Genomic DNA, 22,029 nt, shown 5'->3' with positions numbered 1-22,029 from the left:
TCGTTTAACATCTCATTCACCTGTGCAAAACAAAAAATTCCAACTGACAGTACAAAGCTGAAACTGTTTCTCTCTTGCGTTGACAGACTTTAAGACTTATGAAGAGGGGAGAGAATTCTAAATGATGCAAACTGCTTAACACTGGGAGCCAGCACCTCCAAGACTGTTTCAAGGGAGCAGGCACAACAAAATCAGCTACTACTTTTTCATTTGGACAGCAGAGAAAGACTCAACCATACTTTCAGGACTCTCTCCTACCTGTATCATTGCAGTTTTGTCCCTTCCATTTCTGACTTTAAAAGAAGAGTGAGGTGGAATACAGGCCCTTCTTCTATCAGAAGATTCTTTACGGAGAGATCAAAAGCATCTCCCTCGGATGCTCACTGCTCTGCACGGCCAAGCATCATCTGTTCTGTGCAGGAATTACAAGATTGTTCTACAGGCTGTTTGGCTCAGACCTATCCTCTGGAAGAGCTGCACTGCGCTCCTGTTGTAAATGAGCACGTTTTTCAAGTGTTCAAGATGCTGCAGTTTCCGATCATTTCCACAGTGGGGTGGCAATTCACCACCACTCCCAGTATGAGCTCTCGTACCTGATTCTAGAAATACAACCTTTCTTAAGCTCATACACAAATGATGATTCCAATTTTCATTTTGTAAAAGCAGAAAGTTATTGAACAGAATCATGAAAATAGGAACTCCCTCCAGCTGGAAGGCAGGATTAACTACAGTCGATCCTTAACTACAGTCAGTGTTGGCTGACATTTGTCTGATGTGTTCTCAGAGACCCCCGAAGTCAGAGGCTTCACACATTTCCAGAGGTAAAACACTCCAGTACTCTGTGCAGCTCATCTCAAATTGTGTTCCTCCCATCTACTTCTATTTCCTACCAACCGTGGAAAGGGAGCACATATATCCCTTCCTTTTTGTAACCACTTTTTACAGCTTTTGAAAATGGCTCTTTGTGGTCCCTTCTCTTCAGCCAACCCCATTTCTTCAATCTTTCCTTCCAGTTACTCCAGAGCTTTCAACATCCTGCTACCCTTTTAGCTCGTGGGCATTCCTTGAATAGGCTCTGCTATCTTTAACAGTTACATATATGTAACTTGCTTTGTTTGCTTTATAAAGTCAAGGCACTTCACATATTGTTGCTTAACACCTTAAATGCGTGCCATTAAGAGAATTTAGGAATTTAGAAGTTGCCCTCCTCCCTTTCAAATTGAAGGTAGGTAGTAAGATAGGAAGGTAACACAGAACTAAAAGTAAGCTTCCATTTCAGATGAGGCAATTCAGGAGAAGCTAACAGGAAACAAATGCATAAACCTGGGTGTTTCCATGGGGAATGGTCATGCTTCAGCCCCACGGCAAGCCTTCAAAAAGCACCAATTCTGCGATGTTTACACCACTCCTTGGGACACAATCCTACAAGCAGGAAATCTGTGGTGAGGGCACTGCACAAAGTATGACTGGAAACATGTGTTTGCGCAATTGCATGATCCTTTTTTCTACATATGGGCTCCTGCTTTATTCCAAGTATCTTTGTTGTGTCCAAGTATCTTTATTAAAAACTAAAAGCTCAAGCAGACAGTCAATAAGCAGTGTAAGAAACAGTTTAAAATTTTTCTCTGTGCGTTTTGTCACAGTAATGCAATGCAATGAAATGTGTTAAATGCTGCCCAAGATGACAAAACAAAGGATGAAACAACATCTTGAGTTGCAAATTAGAGACTCCTTTTAATCGGTGTTAAATATACATTTGTATCTTCTGAAGAGAAAACATTTTAACCTGAAGAATAACTTACAGGTATAATCAACTATTGAAAACATCCTCCCCTTCAGCGACATGCGTTTTTTTCCATTAGTCTTTCCATCTACAAATACAAAGTCAAAAATTTGACAGGATTATAGTTTTCTGATAGTATCTTTTCATTCACTCAAACATCTATCACATTTAAAGTTCACAACAACAGAATTCTGAACACAAGAGACACAAGGACATTGGCTTTTTTCATTTTAAGGAAAAAATACAAAAAATTCTACCTGAGAAATTATCCCTTATGACGTAACGTTTACTTTATGGAGTAAATGGCATTAGCAGGATTTTACATCTCTCTCTTCTTAATGAAGCAAAGCTAACAAAGTTACTATACCAGTTGAAAAGCCAGCATGACGATTGCCAGAAGCTGAATAATTTACTGCAGTGCTTCGGTGGCAGGAGACCACTGGAACCGAGAGGACTGGCAGGAAGAAGCATGCAGCACACTCCAGGACAAAAAGAGCAGGGAAGCCCCAGACTGCACCTGGAATGATACAGTAGTAAAACGGCTGCACAGCAGTAGCTACTTCATCTCTCCAGAACTGTACCCATTTGAATACGCAGCTGAAAACTGCAGATCCACAGAACGCCAAACACAGACTCAACCTACCTCTACCCAGAGAAAGATGGCAAAGCCATGACCCGTAGGCAGCCCTTCTGCTTTAGCAAGGGAAGAATGGATACAGGTTTGTTGCCAGTAAGGACGAGCTCCATTCAGTACCTTGACACTGGTTCACAAGAACTCCTGGGTCTGTACCGTATATTATAGTCATAACTCACTATAGCAGCTCTACTGTCCTTGTCTGCCCTGCACAGCAGGACTGGAACAAATTTGGACACACATGCTGATATGAAAGCTATTATCCTTCTCCGAAGTACCAAAGAAGAAAGCTTACCTCACCGACCAAAAAGCACAATCCAAAGTCCAATGTTACACTAACACTTCACTTGCAATTATGCTACTGCAAATTCAATGGAAAAATTGGTATTTGTACACACTTCTGCTGACACTTAGAGAAGAGAGCTGCAATTGTCTGAGATGTCTGTTCTGTGAGCCCATGTTAAATGGAAAACTATCAATAACCCCATTTCTATCTACCTGTAAAAAAACAGGGATAGCTATAATTTTCTAAAATCTGGTCAAAACATGGAGAACATGCTAATTGGGACATCAAAACCCAGATTATTTATTTTTTATGGGAAAGACATCCCCATGGCATACACCTTCATATTCCTACAAGAGGAAAAAAAAGAAGCAGAAAAAAGCAGATAACATTCCCTGTCATAACTGCATGCAGTGGTTAGCTCACAAAAAATGGAAGTGTTATTGGAAGGAGTGTGATGTGCATAGTTTCTCCTTCCATTCATTTAGTATTACACCGTTACCCTGTGTCTCCTACATGTAAAGCAGGTGGGTCACACGGGTTCTGTGTGACAGAAACATTCCACTGCCAAGAGCAACCTGTTGCATATTGTACAGATATATCGGTCTCAAATCAAGCATATTTGAGGTACCCATGACTCTGGTGTTTAACAGCTGAATATTCACAGACTCTCCTCTGAAAAAAGAGGAACTTCTCTATGGGATTCTCCCACCCTATCCCTCTCTTAAGCTTGAGAAGTGAACAGTCCCAAGATTTTGATGATCCCAGGAAAGTCTAAGCCACCTGGCCACTGTTCACATTTAAACAGTCAACTGCCCATAAGTTTACTGCAACATTTCTTCCCTATTCTCTTTGTGCAGCTTTTCTTTCGGATTCTGTTCTCTTCAGTTGTCTTTAACCTTTTCCTTTAACAACCTGGAAAATGCATGAAGGTGAAAAAAAAATACCTGTTAAGGAAAAAAAAGTAAATGTCTCCTTAGGAAACAGATGAGAAGTTACAAAAGGAACGGATCTTGATGCCTTCAGGAAACAGGAAGTTACAAACCGACAGTTTCAAAGATGGCAGGCATGCTCTATTAGCAGTCAGGTGGTCAGTAGATTTGAATGACATCATCCCACTCATCGACGGGCCAGACACCGTTGTACTGCACATTGGACGGTGAGCTTTTCCAGTCCCATGTCTTCACAGGAACCTTCCAGTCTGGGCCATAGTTGGCTTCAACATACTGAAGGGTTTCACAGGGCACGTGTACCTTGAGTTCTACAAATTCAGTCCAACACAGAGTGAACTTTGGAAAGAGATACCTGTGTCATAACAAAAGAACACGGTCACTGGCAGAAGACTGAAATACACCTCTAAATAAGTTCATGGAGAGAGCAAACAACTGCAGCAAGTGGCCATGCTACATTTATAATTGTTTTTTTTTCTTATTTTGTAATTTTCTATCCACGAAATATTATTAACATACAGGCCAGGGGTGCTATTATCAACAGTAATTGGTTAACATTTGCCACATGTTCTTAGGAAAGAGCATTTCTAATTCTTTTGCTGTTTATTCCCATATTGGGAAAAATTCTACCTATATTCTTCCCAATATGGGTAGAATTTCCATATTCTACCACCTATAGGAAATCACTTAGTCCCTGTCTCAACTTTTCCACTTAGAAACTGGATTTAATAGTTACCTCATTTAGAAGGGTGTCAAGAGGATGATAAACTTTATTTTTTGGGGGAGATTTTGATAAAAGCAGCATTGAGTATTTTATTATGAGTCAGGCCTTTTTTAAAAACACGTTTTTACCTTTCTTCAATCTTAACAAACAAAGCATGCAATTTCCCTTCAGTAATCATGTTTAAACATGGTGCCAGACTTGGAGAAGCTACAAAAAATTAAGATGCAGCTGCCACCCTGTACTTTCTGAAACCTTCTTGGCCCATTCAGACTTTAAAAATAATTTATTCTACCAAACTGACCTTCTTCTTTACCTGTTGCTTTCTGCAGAAGGTCAAACATAAGCCCTACCTATAAGTATGCTTACAGCAGCAAAGTTTACAGGTAAATTTCACAGTTTGGTCAGAATGACATCCTACAGAAGCACAGCGTCAAAGTCCATGTGTTAAATAAGTAAATACCAAAGCATATGTACTACTCCTGCAGAGGATCATTCCCACTTCTGAAGCTGTGAATTCTTCCACAGCAAAAAAGTGATCTTGAATTTCCTTTTCGCAGCTTAAAATGAAACCATAAGCATTAAACCTTTTGAAAAGGAAGGTTAAAAGATTTGTACGTTTGCATGAATTAGAAACCCCACATGTTCCTCTAAGCATAAAGGTAATTTTATTTCTAAGCACCGAGCAAACAGTTTCAGAAAATAAAACCTTGCTTTTACGCCTTAAATGGAGGGAGAGAAAAAAAGTGATCAATCCCTTTTGAATATATATCCGGAGACTACTCATTAGCTCTAAACTAAAATAAAAACCCAAAAAACCCCACATCAAGCAAGGGGAAAAACAAGGTAAAGAAACTTTATTAGTGGATCTATAACCATCAAACAGCTATTTAGCTGTTATTAACCCAGGAAATTGTTCATCCGTCAGAATTGCAGTGGGCGTGCATACAGAAAAGCTATCAGCAACCCACTGAAATAATATATCCTCCAGCAAGTGAACTCTAAGTAATAATTCTAAGGAGAACAAACAGGTAATTTAAATAAACTAATCCACAAATTAAAAAGTCAGTTGGAAATTTCACTAAAGTAATTGTTTAACTATTATTAAAACCAAATGTTTACATTCACTGATGAAAGATGTAGCTTTCAGTGATGCTTCACAGTACTGGAATCCTTGTTCATCATTTGCTCATTCCAAGTGGCTGGAATAAGGCTACGTACTCTTGCACATATACACTGCTCACCATTTTTTCTTACAATTTCAGTCTCATCAATCTCTGTACTGGAAAGATTCTATGCTTACACAAATTCCTCTATCTTAAGAGCCTATTTGAAGATTAAAGCATACAGTATAGATTTGATTCCCAGATTCAGTTTTTGTAAATACTTGTTCTCTCCTGAAGAACGCAACTGTCCAGCACTAATTTTGTAAACAAACAGGAAGTCTCAACTGCCATAACTTCAAGCCAAGATAAGGAGGACGTACGTGCTTGCTCGTGTCTGCAGTGTTGAGGAAGTATTTGTGTACATGAAAACGCAAACCATACAGCCATACTTGTAAGGTTTAGAAACCAGCTCTCCAACAGAGACTAAATATAACTAACGAAAAATCTTTTAGAGACTGAGAAATACTTTCATTCCTCATACTTTTATTTATCAAGACATATAGAAAGTATGCCAATGCAAATATTTAGCTTTCTGAAGAAAATGTCTTTTACCTTTCATTTTTAAAACATAAATACCTTACAGTAGAACTCTCACCCTATCTGTGATGATCTAGTAGCAACCAGTATCTCTTCTGATACCACATAAACAGCTGATGAGTTTCCTTTAAAATTGTTAAAGCGGATTTAGGATTCAGCATGATTAAACAATCCCTTGTCTTTTGACTGACCACCTCACTTTACCTTCCCCCAAAATTTTGAAAGGGACGAAGACTAAGCAAAGTTGAGGGTCATTCTGGTGTTGCAGGCATTTAGATCAAGCATGCTAAATCATCACTTCTCACAGCTACAAAGCTGTGATATTTTCTCTCTTTCTGAGAAGGTATTTGGAATAATACATGTCTGGAATTATTTGGCTAAACATTCTGAACAGCCATCTTCTGTCAGGGCTCGAGGCCTTTGTAATGGTAAATAAGCAGTTTTCTTGCTCCTTTTCGGTATGGATTAATTACAGTAAGATATGCCTTAGAAACACCAGTTCAGAATGACAGGCTTCCTTACACTACTATGTTTAAGCAAATTAGTTCTTATTGAACTAAAAAGCCATGTTTGTAAACTTTGAAAAAAATTACCACCAAAAATAAGTACTAGGCTACAAGGAAAGGAAAAGTGTTTTATGAAAGCTGGAGTTCCGAAAGAGCTGTAATATCCTAGGGTACAGGAGGTGGACCATAGCACGCCTACTTTCTATTAGCACATAGCACATCTACCTTCTATTCTCATGCATGGCACCAGTCAAATCAAAGTCATATACTTTAATCTATTTCTAAGTGTGCCTTTTGACTCTAGTCATCAAAGTAACTTCCCCGATCTTTGTTTATCATTTCAAAAGAAAGATAACTAAGACAAGGACTCAGACATTATCACCATTTGGATGGCAGTGTTCACTGAGCTCCCATTAGCTAAAGATAAGCAAATACTGTTCAGGCAAAATATGAAAGATAATAAATCCTGTCGAAGTCAACAAGGTTTTCAACTAGTTTGCAACTGTCTCTTTCTGAGCTAAAGTGCGTGATGGAAAGAAACAAATCTAATTATCAAAACCTATATTCAGTTTGCTGAGTAGATGAGGGAGCTGTTGTACTTATTTGCTGATTTAATACTGAAAGGTATGAAATGTGGGATCTTATTTAAAATTCCATTTTCAAACATGAACAACAAGGTCTGCAGTAGTCATCTGCATTGCTGTCAAAACATTACAGTCAATAAAGTTTCCAAAGTTACCACCAAATCCAAAACTTTGTTTACTTTGCAAGGACAGTTGAGGCTTTCTGCCATAATGCTCCATCATCAAGATGGATACCTAAGGATTCACCTTTTCCTGTGAGATTAGTTTGTGCTACAAACATAGTTTTACAGATTTCTTTGTCATCTTAGCTGTTTATTTAACTCAGAGCTTGTCACAGTCCAGATAAGATCTGCTTGATATGTGACATGCCAGCATTGCTTTGAGTTTCACAAGAGAATCCACATTTTACAAGTCCAGCATCCCTCTAGTAAGGCATAGTGCTGTTCTCTTTCTACTTACCTGGTCTCAAAGTGCAAAATCCCCACTGATTCTCCTCTGATAACTGATCCACAAAGAGCACAGACTTTGCTAGGCAACAACACACAACATGCCAACACCATACACTAACTTGTTTAATTTCTTTCCTACTAGAGGTACGAATCCAGTTCATACTTAAATTTCTTGCCCGATTTGGCCTGAGTTCCACCATTCCATATGTGGTCATCCTCTTCATAGAAGAAAAAAATATCAAGTTTTATATCACCTTCTCCCTGGAAAGAGAGTTCCAAGCTGTCTTCTACCTGCAAGACAAAAATACACGCTGTATATACTCATAAAAATACAAAGCTACTTATATCAGCAGGTTTGATCAGGTAGGCAGGGTGACTCCTCTGCCTGAAGGAAATACACTAACTCCGCAATTTCTTTTTTTTTTTTCATGCCTTGAGAACATTGGAAATTTTCTGCACCTCAGTGGGACTACCTTGTCTTTCCTCCCTCTAGCCCCAAAGGCTTCAGCACTATCCCTTTGTCCTCTGGCACAAGCAAAACAATCTCAGTGAATAAATACGTGATTAGTAGGCGACTTCACTCAACGTATTTCCTCTATGATAAAACACTCAATAGCATCAATAATAATGTATCACTTGTACTGTGGCTCAACCTTCATATTCCTGTAACTTTGTTTCTCTCTACCATTCTGCAGCCTACACTCTGAAAAAGCTAAATAAAGATTCACATAAACTAATAATGAACAAGACCGGTGCCCCCTTAAGCCATCCTTCCTTTCTGCTAGTTTTACATACAGGGCTACAGATAACCTCAGAGCTACCACCAATCCTCCCATACGATGAGGCCCATCCACTCTCAAAAACTAGGTTCTACCTTGACTCTTAAATTTCCCTAGCACCACCAACACAGATTAGACCCCTTTAAAACTTATTAAAAACTTCTTCTGTGGTGGAATTCAGATTCTCCAAACAGGGCTGAAGCTAGTAAGAAGGGTATTTTCTCACACGCTGTCCAACAAAACACACAAAAAGCATCAAGATTATATGTTTAGGTAAAACCCTAATACTAAATGGCTGCTGAAGAGACTTCAGATACCCACGTGTACATAAGTGATCTGCAGCTGTACTCAAATTTACAAACCTACATAAAGACATATGAAGCAAACTGTTCATTATATATGTACCTTGCCAAATTTGTGCTTCAGTGGTAACCCTGCTTTCTGAAAGGCTGGAATGATATCTGCTTTGTAGTCCCTTATGAAGACTCCCAAATCCACATCTTTGCTGTGAGGAATGACATTGCACTGTCTATACCAGCCTGAGGAGAAAAAAAAGAGGGAAAAAAAAAAGGAAAAAACCAAACTATTTAATTCAGGAACGTGAGAAATATATCAACAGAACAAAAGCAACATAAAAATGAACTGCCATAAGGTCACCCGGCAGAGATCTTTGAATGAGGCTATAAACAAGACTTCTGCCTTTCTCTAGTATGAAAGGAACCACGTGGAAGAAAACAAATGTTACTCACTTATAGCCAGCTCTTTTCTCCAGAAAGCCAAGAATGAGAGAGAAAACACTATCTCTTTCAAAGATAAAATATCTTCAGTTTTGTAATCTAAATGTCTTTAAAAAAAAAAATATTCTTTATCTGGGCCCAAATCTAATCAGCAATGAACAGGCACAAGGCTAGAGCTCTGCTTTTAATTTGAGACTATTACTTTAAATAATATCTGAGATGTTAATCATCTTTCAATCACCACTGCAAAACAGTACGCCAAGAAATGGGACATCCTTTTATCTGTTTCATTAAAGCAGCTTTTAGTAACTGTTCATTCTGAAAATTATATACCCTAGGACTAAACAAATACAAGTCAAATATGCACACACATGAGCACTCACTACCTATTCCAGTAATAAAAGAATCTTCACCAGTGATAAGGTACTACTACTTCCATCTTCAGCAGAATTGAAAACTTCCAGTACCTACTCCACTATACTGATATTTTATTAAAAGGATGCATTTTAATATAAATAAATAAATAAATAAATGTAAACTATATTTTAAAAGTCAGTGATAAGCACCAAATTGCATGGGAAGAAAAGCCAGGTGAGAGTCTATCCATCACTGTGTTGTCCAACTAGCATTTAAGTAAATTCCAATTCACACAATTTAAAGAACTGCTGATTACTCTCTAAGCAGTGATCAACCCAACACAGATAATTGCTAACAACATTAAATGCTTCACTGGAAATTTGCTCAGCATCTCCAAGGCTCAAGTTTCTAAGAAAAAGCATTTTGTCAGGTGCAAAAACATCTATTTCAATACAGCTTATGCCATGTATTACTTTCCAACCTGGTACATTTAACCTCAGCTGACATCACAAGCAACAGAGGATGAAATGTTTAAAATTTCAGACGAGTTTAAAAATGAAACATAACACAAATGTTTTACCAAGGCATGTTCCACTGCTCAGCCAGAACTTTACTCCTAAGTTATTCAGTGTCAGGGCAGCCAGATGGAGCAAGGATTTTGCTTTTTTTCTGAACTCTACTGCATCAAGAGAGGCATCATCAGGATAGAGCTGGAAGGCAAAGGAAGACTATGCAACTTATTGTCAGGGAACAAACTTGTCTCTTCATTTTTCAGTGTCCCAAGACAAAAATCACCTTTAAAAATTTACTTAACTAATATCCGGGCAGTATCTGTTTTCACATACACAGCCCAGTTTGAGAACATGCACTGGAATGACAAGTTAAAATTTAAACTCTAAAACATCAATCTTCGGTTTTTTCAAACTAGTAGAATGTAAAGTCACAGTAAAATAGAACAAGAATATATGTATTAGACGCTGATTATCAGCACTTGGGAACACCACAGATGAACTCTAGTTCTGCACAGGCTGAAGTCGATACTCAGAGTCCTGGGGGAGAACAGGGACGGAATCAGTTACTTCCAGCACAGTAGTTTATTTGGCGCCACCAAGTGTTACAAGCGGATGTTGGCAACTTCTGCCACAGAGCAGAAACAACGTGAACAGAAAATCATGCCTGTCTTCCAGTTACAACTGTGGCAAGATTCTCTGTTAATGCAAAGCCAAAAGCAACAACTCAGCCTGGGCAAACGTTACTAAATCAAATACAGGAACAATGTACCACTCACCACTCAGCTTCATGACTGATTTCAGTAAGAGCTCTTGGGCAACAGTTGAAATGAACACTTACTTTTCAAAACAGATGCCTGCTGCTTGCTTATTTCAATATTAAAGCTCCAGAAAAATTCAATATACCTTCTGAGGTACATTTGCTCTGCCTGAGGCAATTACTGCCTGGAGGTTTTACAGCTGCAGTGCAGCATGCTTACAATTTCTGTTCTCTACAGGGGCAGTGACAACACACAGGTGCCCTTGGGTTCAGTAACCCTCCTGCTACACATATGGGGAACTACAGCCTGCTAGACTGGACAAAGATGGTCTTCCCTTCCCTCCCCATACTGCAGCAGAAAGTGTTCTACTATCTGCTAAATCAGGTAGCAATACTCTAAAAATACTGCTCTAAGTAGTGGTAAAAACATTAGTTTACATGGTCAAAAAGCAACAAAATAAGTCGTTACAGCAGGAATATACCATTTCAAACAAACTGAACTAGGAATATGGAACTGCAGTGCACAGTTCAAAAGAATATAAAATGAAGTATTACTCAGAACTTTGGGAATTTCCATAAGGAAAATCTTCTTAGTCTTATTTACATGAAATCTATTTAATCATGAGAACTGTGGACGTGTTGGTCACTTCTTCTCTTTGAAGTTTTGGAAAATGGAAAAAAATGCACTCACAAGTGAAAAAGACAGACCGTGACTTTCAGTTAAAGTTTTAGTTTTATTACCATTTACTAAACTCTGTAGATTGACTCTCGGGGGCTGTATTTAGCTTTATGTATCTGAACAGTCCCATCTAGGTAAAAAGCAGTGAACCGTTTGTAAGCTTGGGTCAATCAGTGAAAAAATACATTATATCTCAGAGACGCTACCACTAACCTGAAAGAAAGCCCGAGCTTCTCTGTACCTACATTCAAGAAATCTAGAGTGTGACATCTCCTCTAGGAAATTGGACGGATTTTTTGGAATCTGGACTTTTAAGTCATCAATGGAAACAAGCAGAAGTTCTGGCCTGTAAGGAAAGAAATATGGGTTAATGTATCCATTCAATTCATTTACAAATCACAAGCCATTTTTTCTACTAGCTCAGGTTAAAATCTTAATGCATGCTACTGGCAGTGGTTCCTCTGTCCAAATACACACAAAACCAATTACAAAAGAGGAGCAACAAGAGCTTCAACAATTTCCCCATACACTTCAAAATTTTGTTTAAAAAGAAATTCTACGCTTATAAGCCCACAGTTAGTTTGTCAGATCACTGATTCTTTACTAACTCATGACTCGCACTGAATTTGTCCAGAGTTTTGTTCAGCGCATTTGAAAACGCAGGCTATTTATTTAGTTGTCTAAGTATACACACTTAAGAACCAAATTTTACCCTGTACCTTGAGGCTATTTGCATTTAAAAACTCTTTAGTCTTCACAATGAATGAAATGTGCTATTTAACAGAGTCAACTTCAAATGTTTAGGCACATAACTGGTACAGACTCCATATTTTAAAAAGAAGAAAGAATGGTGTCATTTTTAAAGGAAAAGTTAAACAGATTTATTTGGACCTGTTTGGCTGGTTTTCTCTAATCTATGGCGTATACACATACCCTATAGGAACACTGTTCGCAAAGCCTAGTGGTATGTGCTTGTCTTTGAAAATAGTGACAAGATTTGCCATGATCTGTATTTCCTGAAACACTGCTATTGAAAGCATTGTAAGAAAAGGCAGACATTTACATTAACTTTACCAATGTACCGCAAAGTTTAAGACTAGGGACAAATAACACCACCAATTCAAATGTTTATGAAAGAAAGGAGTCCACTCAGCACGTTAAGGGAACGAGTTAGATGCAATGCACGTGTCTTTGTGGTACAAATGTCACCTCTCTTTATTCATGTTCTTTAACATTGATTGTTTGGACTGTTACTGAATGTTTCTGTTGCTTCCCCTTTTCATTTAATGTTCCGTAACTGGATTCAACTTTTGGATACATATTGTTATAGCAAGAACACCAAGTATCTATCAGCTAGTACTAAATCTCTTGACACTTCTACTTTACCCCTGTGTTGATAGTACAGATGCCTATCAAACAGATTTCAAACTTTTAAGTATATTAACGGTAAACTACTGACTCCAGCAGAAGATCCTCTGGACATGACTTCTTTGACTTCTCTCATCGTTCTGCCTGCTTCAACTTGGCTACACAGCAACTTCCTCTTAAATTCTTAATTTATAAATGGTGGGAAGCTCTTGTTTCCAGGTAAACAGAATTGGGTTTACCGTCATACTGTAATTTACCTGCACTTTGAGGGCTGAACCGTACATGAGCTAAATTTTACCACCTGAGTTTAGCAAAGAGAGTAATTTCATACACAGGAAAAAGGAGTTATTTTGGAAATGTCATTATGGCTTTTTCCCTCCTCTGTTTTGAACTCACTTTTCATATGCTCCAGGGTAGCGACCGAAGTGGAGTTTCCGGAAAGGCACAAACTTCCTGTCCATATGTTGCTTGAGTCTCAGGGGGCCATGCCAGAGATAATTACCGCTCCTCTCATAGAAGACCACCAGGTGAATAGCATGAGATGCCAGTTTAAATATGTAGTGCAAGGGAATTTCAATCCCAGACAGGTCATTCATCCCGTCCAAGCGGGGGTCCTTGTTTATAATCTTTAGCCATTGGAACCCCATTTTCTCAGCAGTTCTAAAAAGGCCCATCTAAAAATGAGGGGTGGTGGGAAGGAAGGGAAAGAGAGAGAAGCTAAAGATTAGAAAAACCAAAATTGAATGCTAAATGCTTATTATTAACTGTCATTATTGCCCATTTTCATTTCATAATCAGACCTAAGCATAAACTACTCAAAAAATTCCAAGACCTTAAAGATCGGCAACCACATGCAATTCCAACCACTACATTTCCTTGCCTTAAATTTTGTCCCTCAAACTATTCGGTAAAACAACAAATAAATGTTGTAAGCCATGCTTGGGCTAGGTTTGCTCCTTGACATAGCACCCTTCTCTGCATCCTCAAACTGTTCTCTAAAGTTATTCTTGTGCTGAACTTGGCATTTGTAAGTCCTTCAATAATGATACCACTAATACAGGAACAATTACTCCAAAATCTTCTTTTATGATGTACACAAATACTTGTTTAAATCTCACCAAACACCGAACATTGCATTAAGTAACAAGCTTTCATGTTTCCATAGAAAAAGGCAATGAAATTCTGGGTGATATAAAACCAACTCATTAGCATCTGAAGACCCTTTAAATGAACCCCCCGTTAACCCCTGTTTTACACAGGCATATCGGCTTCTCCTTTGGATGCTACAGATATTATCAATGAGCCACAAAGAATGGGGAGATGGATTTATATTAGTGTGCTGCCACACAACCTTATTCTCAGTTACTTTAATTCCTTTACAGCTATGGGTAAAACAACCGCCTGATCAGATCCAGAGTGCCATCACTCTTCACTTGAGTGGTCACAGACCATTTTAACGTCTCCTGCTTTTTCTTAAAAAAAAAAAGCTGTTTGTCATTGGTGTAAATGGTGTTGAGTACAAGGATGTACTAAAAGAAACGTAAACCAGCAGACTATGATAGTCTTTCCAGCCTTGTCACATCAATACCTGCTTTTTGGCCTTGGTAGATCCCCAAACTCGAGATTTATTACAGCTATACCTACATTACAGTCTTACAGTTTTCATTCTTTCTTTCTAACAGACCACCTTCTTTTATGTTTTTGGTGTGGTGTCTTACTACAAGCAGACAGCTTCTAAAAACTTTTAGTTATCTATAAATGACTCTTAATGTACGCAGGCTAGTGCCTGGATACCTTTTATTTTTTTTTTAAAAAAGTCTCCTCTGCCAATACCTTTACAAGATTTCCACACAATAAATTCAGAGGCCTTAATACAAACATGAAAGCATTATGTTGCAAAATCATAGAACAGTTGAATGCACTGTACTGAACTGAAGAAAAGATACTTACTTCATGTCTCCATGTTTTGTCCAGGAGTGCAAACGTAGTGAAGTCCCTTGGAGCACAAAAGTACTTGCATTCTGGACTAGGGCCATCAGGAGAACTTTTGATCTGTTCAATGTCTTTATCAACCAGTCCCAGAATCAAAGGATCGATCAAGTACACCGGTATATTGTGACTGGCTATTAAGCCTAGGAACTTCCTAACCACGTGCTGTTTGACAGAGGATAAAATTAGAAGTTAGAAACACCATCTTTAAGCATACAAATGTTAATACATTAAAACTCTTTGACAGAAGGAAAAAAAAACAACAGCCCACTGACAGAAGGAAATCTTATCTCCCAATACATTTTCTGAGTGTACACTTTACTTCCATGAACAATTGTAGAAATGGAAATTTCTTCTTTCAGAAGAACAGGCTGCTCTCAGGCTTTCCAGGTCTCTAAGACTAGAGTAAAAACCTTTCAGCTTCAATTAGAACTTTCTACAAGTTAAAGCATCTAGCTCTAGTGTGTTAGACTTGAGAATGGACTCCAGGCTAAACTCTAGATTCTTTCCAGCTCTAAATTGAGTTGGAAAGCACTTGAATAAACCAGAGATTATAGGGTGAGAAGTGATGCACAGGTTGGTGCTGAGGGAGCTGGTGTCATTCTGAGGCTGCTCTGCAACAGCTTGAAAAGTGACAGTGGCCAGGAGCTGTTCCTCAGGTCTGAGAAAAGGCAAATCTCACGCCATCTTCAAATAGGAGGACCAGGGAACTCTAGTCACCTCAATCTCAGTCCCTAGGAAGCTTCTGGAGCAAAAACCCCTGGAAAGTCACATCCAAGCACACGAAGGACAATGATGTGATTGGGAAACCCAGCCAAAGGCAAACTGCACCTAACCACACCGATTGCATCTGAAGAAATCTGTAGGCAAACTGAGAGCAATGGACACTGTTCATGCTCGACTTTAGCAAGGCTTTTGACCCACTCCCAAACAGTATCCCCGAAGCTCAGGCATGACACCCACTGTATATGACGGGTGATTCATTGAGAAAGTAGAAGCAAGTCCTACCCAGTCTTTGGATACTAGTGTACCAGGGCACTCAACCATGGCCACACTGCATAAGGGGTGAAAAGCTGTAGCAAGAAGGTCCTGTGCCTGATGAGAGGATTTATTAGCTTGACTCTGGAGAATTTTAATCGAGTACTTTTAAATGTCCGTGGCACACAGAAGATTTACAGCAATCACAGCCACCCTGCTATTCAAAATGTAGCTCTTGTATTTAACCATAACAGTTAAATTTCATGACTTAAAGTACCATTCTAACCAGAAAAAAATACTTGCCTAGAACAGCACTGTCAGGCTTTATGTCTGTTACATCTGAAAGTTTCTAGAAGATGTGTAATAAGGGAAAACAACAGCCTACGACCCAAGCTACCTGCTCAGTAAGCCGACTTTGGCTTTCTAACTGAAGCTTAAACCTTCCTCCTGTCCAGCTGATGAGTCAGTTCAGTCAGACTCCACAGGTCAACCTCCAATTCTGGCATGGGGCTTTGGCTTCAGAGAGATGTAAAAACGTGAAGACAGAATGTGGATCAACAAACAGAATTTAGGCAGCAGCATTACATGTTCTGTACAGGCAGAAGCAAGGCTACCCTCTACAGTAATTTCAGCTATATGGAGCTGAAAGGTAAGCGATGTGCTAGTATAATTTCTGTGACTAAAACTAGCAGATCGGAGTGGAACAGGTCCCGTGCAGGACCATGGAGCATTCCGCTTTGTTACTAATGATCTTGTAAGATCAAGTTAAAACATAATGAGAACTCTGTCCACAGACTGGGAGGTTGGAAGCCCACTGTGACCATGTCAACCTAACGCCTAGTAGGTAGTTCCAAGGGTTGCCACCTCCAAGAATAGTGAGACATTCCTGGTGCAAGCAAGCAGTCCACAAAACAGCTGGTTTGGATTATTCCCAAGAACAGCTCTTAATCAGAGCACCTTTCCTCTTGCTCAGCAGAAACAAGGAATTTAAATGGATATTTTGCTAACTAGCAACGTATCATATTGCATCCAAAGCGAAAGGCAGCCAGCTCCCAGCGCATCGTACTCTTTAACCATCTGTGCTGTCTTTCCACTGGGAGATCTGTTAACAAAAGACTTCTGTAAAAGTGTTTCCAAACAAATGCTAACTCAAATACCATAACTGAGCTTCTGATTCCCTGAGGCCAACGTGATGTTTTGGTTGCACTCAATCCTGCCAACCTTAAGTAAGACACAACAAAAAAATATCCTATTTCAAGTACCAAATAGCACTCCTAACACTGCTCCTGAACACTGAAAATACAGCAACCGGTGAGTGCTGAAATGCAACAGCTTCCTTCTTGTGAAGAACTTTATAACCCAGCATAAGCACGTAACACAACACTGAGCAGCAGGTTAAACAAATAGAGTAAGCAAAAGAGTATTCTGTGACTTAAGAGCTGCAGCCAATTCTTTTACCATGCTACCAACTACCAAACAAGCTGCATGCCAAATAAGCCGATCTTTTAAATACTCAGTCTGAAAGAACGCAAAAGCCTGGATCAAAACTTGTAAATCAGAAAGAACAAGTTTTGCTTCTTAAAACATCAACAACACTACTATGGACTGCACAGGCAAAGGCTGCTCAGCTGCTAAGCTGTAACTGTTTCTCAACTTCATTTTAAACTGATGTTTTGAAACACTTCATAACTTTGCTCAGTGAAGGAGTCCTTCATACTACAAAATCCCCAGTGAAGAGGAAAGAGAACTGGACCCCGAGTTTGCAACTCCATGTGAGTTCTCTGAGACTTGTAGAAGAACTGTATGAACCAATGACACCGTACATACCCATCTAGTGCTGTCTTGGCCTGACTGGCTTCCTCTGACTTTGGAAAAAACTGCTCCATTCTATCAAAACCAAAGAAGGGGAGGGGGAAGGAGAAAGAAAAGAAAAAAAGTAAGTTTCAGTCAAATCCCTGCTTAGGATTTCTTAACTAGACATTCAGGGGCATTTATCCACTTAGCACTTTTATAATTATGGCTGTGGTTATGTCTCTGGTCACTTAAATACAGTATTGAATGTGAAATCATAACCAACTGGTCTGGCTTAGTGTATTTGGAAGGACAGCACAAGCCTTTGAGACTTCCAGACACACAGGGATAGTGTGATCGGGCCTCAGGTTTCTAAGTCAATATGCCAGTAAGCGTAAAACGGGAAGGTGACACACACTGTTACACAAATAAATACCACTGGGGGAAAGACAGGACTATGCCTCAGTCTTTCCAAACGTAATCCTAGAGAATTAAATTTGAAAGAAAGTATATTCATGTGATAGAGCCCAGGCAGTTAGTGGCTCAGCTTTTAGCTTTTTAAAAGTATGAAAAATTTCTTATTCAGTCTTGCTCTTTACAGTCAAAAACTATAACAAAGAGGACTAAGGTAGCACTAAATTGCCTGCATTTATTAAGAATGTCCTCATCAAAAGAAAACAAACTCAGGAAATATGATACCTATGTAGTTCTTCTGTAAAAATAAAATTAGTTCCTTTGTTGAACCTGCATTGCAACTGTAAACTATGAAACCACAAAAAAAAAAAATATTTTATTTATAGTAACATTTACCTCTTTTCTGTTCAGAAAATCACTCAGCTAAACACAGGTGGTATAAAAGCAGAATTTAATTGATAACATCTAGAAAATTAGGAACACTGAATCACAAAGCGCTAAGACAACTGCAGAAAAAGCTGGGTTTTCTTTTAAAAACATCACTGTTGAAAAACCTGCAACCCATAAATGTTGCCTTCCTTGTTTCTTCAGAAACGCCTTAAGGTAGTGCTCAGTTTGACTTCACTTTCAATAAAAGTCACTTAACAACAAGAGCAGGAAGGCTTGTAAAGATTAGAAGCCGTGGTGGCCCAAACCTGCGCCTAAGAACCCCGAAGAGCATCCCGTTTTCAAAAGAATGGGATGCCTCCGGCGGACATAATGACTTGTGTACCAGGCTGACAACTGACACCTGGATGTACCCCCGCCACCAGAAGCTTGCTCGGGCTACCTAGTCGCTTCGTGTCAACGCTACAGGAATTGCTAGCCATGCGGGGGAAGTCTGAGGGTGGCATTACTGCTGCCAAAGGGCTCTGAAGAGAGCAGGCACTATACGGGGTTATTCCACAGCAGCAGGCCCGTGCGGGACGGCTCTCTCTTACCTTCTGTGACAGGTAGAACTTGTAATAGTACAACTGGAAGAGGAGGAAAACCAGGCTGGTCAGAGAGAGGAGCGCCAGCACCACGTTCTTATTGATTTTCTGCATTAGTCTTCGGGGCGCTCTCGATCACCGCCTGGAACCCGCGGGGCCTCGCTCATCTTCTCCGCCTTCCCGGCTCCTCCCTGCGGGCCGGCCGAGGAGCGCGGGGCGCGGCGCAGGCCGCACCGCCGGCTGCAGGCCCGAGTCGGCCGCCGCGGCGGCCCACGGCAGCCCTGCGGCAGGGGAGGCTGCTGCGGGGCCCTCGGGGACCGTCAGCCGCACCGCACCGTACCGCCTCGCCCGGCCCTCCCCTCCGCTCCCAGCCGGCGGGACAGCGCGCCGTGCTCCGCAAGCTCCGCCGGTCCGGCCGCCCTCACCCGCCGCGAAGCACCGCCCGCCGCCCTGCGCGCATGCGCGGCGCGGGCCGAGGCCGGCCCGGGGCCTACCAGCAACAGTGGGTGCCCCGGCCTCCCCCCCGACCCCCCCCGCCCAAGACCAAAGGAGGAAAACTCAGGCATGTCAGGTTTGAAATGTCTGTATTAATACAAAAAGTTGGCATCACACACACCGGTCACAGACATCAGAGTAGCCCGCGGGCTCGGTGGCGCTGACAGACACCTGAGGGAGGGGCAGGCAGCCGGGCCAGGCCCGCAGGGAAACCACGGCCTGGCTTCCCCCCCTCAGACCGTTCCCGTTCAAGTGAGGCTGGGAGGTGGAGGGGGGCGGGGAGCAAATCGGAATAAAGATTAGTTAGTTCCAGTTAGTTCCCTCAGTCTTATTATGAAAGAGCAGTAACGTGGGAGGGTGCAAGGAGGCGGGGAAGAAACAGGATTGGTACATCAGCCTCTGCTTTTTCTACTTGGAGGATGGCTAGAGAAATAAACCTGCCACCCTCTGCCATCCGTATTTGGTATTTGGAGAAGCACCTATCACCTGGATGTCTTTAAATCACTCTTTCTGAAATAAACATCCCCTTACTGCAGTTCATACAGCTTTTCGCAGGAACAGTGAAAGCTACAGTTTCGTGATGTATTCAGAACTCAAGGAAAACCTTCATCTCCTCACAAGTTATTCTGAAGTTACTTTAGCAGACTACCAGTAATCAGTATTAAAAAAATAATAAATTAAGAAAACCCTCATTTTGGTCATACAGAAGAAAGTTCCTGTCTAGCCACCGAACACCATCATCTTCAGTTGTCACCAGGTGTATTACTATATTTAACACTACAGAGGGAAAGGACAGACCTTCAAAAGGTCTAATCCAATGCCAAAGAACCACCCCTCCAATCCCTGAAGCGGATTCCCCCTAGGAAAAAGTAACTTCACAGGCTGCAGGCATCCCTCTCCAGCTGCAGGTACAAGCAGAGTGCACCACCTGCCACAAAGTATCACCAATATATTGGTACTGGACAGAAGACACTAGCTCAGAAAAAAAAAAGTGTCTAAAAAAAATCTAAAGTGCTTAAGGCAATTCTTCATATCCCCATTTACTAAGAACTGGACTAGTGTTAGCAGCAAAAATTTGACATCTGTGCAAACTATTATATAACAAATTCATCCTTTAAGGGTAAAAGGTCACATGTTAAGTTCATCTAGGACGTCAGTTAAAATAAAACTTGCAAGTCACAAGTCACAGTATGAAACAGTTCAAGCTTTCTCCTAACTAAATGTTAAAGAAAAATTACATTTTTACATTGTGCATATCAAATTTACCTTGTAGGTTGCACAACATCTTGCCAAAAAACTTCATAATTTAAATGCTTTTACGTAGGGCTGGAGATGACTCATGGTTCTTTCTCACTACACATTAACTTACTGTAAACATTCCCTTTTTTTCCAAAAAAGGGAAATTTAAATAGGAACTGTAGCTGAACACCCCAAGATTAAGCCGATGATTGGGCAGCGTAATCAGGTAGTAGTCTATTTTGATGTCTGTTTACCACAGTCCTTCAATAGAACAAGTCTCAAAACACAAAGCATCCATCTTAACCCTTCTCTCTCTAAACAGCACCAGGGCCCAAACATGCAAGTATCACTCCCTCACGTACCACTGAATTCATAGCAGCTGAGCCCCTAGAACTCCCAGTCAGGTGTTCATTGCAGTAAAAAGGGAAGAAACAAGGAAGAAATATTTAAGATTACTACACAGACTATTTGGATAGTAACAACAACTGTAGATAATGTGTGAAAGTTTCAGACACAGTTCATTTAAGAACCATGTCACCTTCCAGTAGCTTTGCTTCAAGACCCTGAACAGTAGACTGGCAGAGGAAGGTACATTTAAGCTGGGAATTGTTTTGGACTTTCCTCTGCAAAAGACATTACAGCTAACTTTGATCACAATGCAAATATTCAGAGATGCTCAAGTTCCAGACATGAAATGAACATTAGAGGGCTCAACCGTCCTGCCAACTTCATGATTTCTCAAGTGAAACAAAACTTTCTAGAGCAGGTAAACTTAAGTGTTGTTCTTAAGTTTTCCACTGAACATCACAACCAATTTATTATGAGTTGTTTCAAGGAATTTCCTCCTCTTGAGAAATCTCGATTGACAAAAAGGACCCACTGATACTAACAAGATTTAACATGATTAGATGGTTATGTTTTTACAGACTAGAAGATACACAGAAAAAAAAAAAAGTACTTGGGCGCTGTAGGAAAGGAGTCAATTCATTATGGACCCTATCAGCATGAATTTGAAACAGTTTTCAGATGATACTAAGAAAAAAAACTTCAGTTAGGAAACTGTTGATTCAAGTGTGTATCTCAAAATTTTTTCAAGGCTCCTGGACTTGTTTAGAAGGAAGAAAGCACATTTAAACAGTCTATAATACACAAGTAACTCTCATTGAAGAGTTGAGATTTTCCATGAAGAATATGACATGACTTTTTCTTAGCTCCTCCGCTATTATGAATCATTTAACTATCATTACTAAGCTTCCAACTAGGAGTTGATATAATAGAACATCCAGGCTCAACATTTCACTTGATTCATGAAAGAAATGTATAACCACAGATCGGTAAGTAGATCATATG

General features: G+C 40.1%; 2 protein-coding genes across 7 annotated transcripts in view; both read right to left on the bottom strand.

The window, feature by feature from the left end:
• TAL2 (TAL bHLH transcription factor 2) overlaps nt 1–2,279 on the bottom strand; it is a 29,355-nt gene extending 27,076 nt beyond the window's left edge. The window contains exon 1 of the mRNA XM_074569562.1: nt 2,151–2,279. Within this exon, the coding sequence (XP_074425663.1) occupies nt 2,151–2,254 (104 nt within the window). The 5' untranslated portion in view covers nt 2,255–2,279. The remainder of the gene's footprint in view (nt 1–2,150) is intronic.
• Nucleotides 1,710–19,395, bottom strand: FKTN (fukutin). Of its 6 annotated transcripts, none has more exons than XR_012584879.1 (10): nt 18,955–19,370; nt 17,597–17,656; nt 14,753–14,956; nt 13,199–13,476; nt 11,648–11,780; nt 10,067–10,196; nt 8,798–8,931; nt 7,777–7,904; nt 2,151–4,005; nt 1,710–1,871 (listed from the first exon to the last, which is right to left on the bottom strand). XR_012584879.1 is itself a non-coding variant. In XM_074569561.1 (9 exons), the coding sequence occupies exons 1-8, from the start codon at nt 19,057–19,059 to the stop codon at nt 7,752–7,754; spliced, it is 1,197 nt and encodes a 398-aa protein (XP_074425662.1). In that variant the 5' UTR covers nt 19,060–19,370; the 3' UTR covers nt 1,710–4,005; nt 7,733–7,751. The 6 variants fall into 6 exon arrangements, 2 of the variants coding, with proteins under 2 accessions (XP_074425662.1, XP_074425661.1); XR_012584877.1 differs by having other exon boundaries at nt 1,710–2,300; nt 2,427–4,005; XR_012584878.1 differs by having other exon boundaries at nt 1,710–2,300; nt 3,648–4,005.
• Between the last annotated feature and the right edge of the window lie 2,634 nt (nt 19,396–22,029).

The sequence above is a fragment of the Larus michahellis genome, chromosome Z, assembly GCF_964199755.1.
Source record: "Larus michahellis chromosome Z, bLarMic1.1, whole genome shotgun sequence".
NCBI classification, from domain to species: Eukaryota; Metazoa; Chordata; class Aves; order Charadriiformes; family Laridae; genus Larus; species Larus michahellis.
The sequence above is the reverse complement of the archived record's forward strand: the minus strand, read 5'-3'. Positions and strand labels throughout refer to the sequence as shown.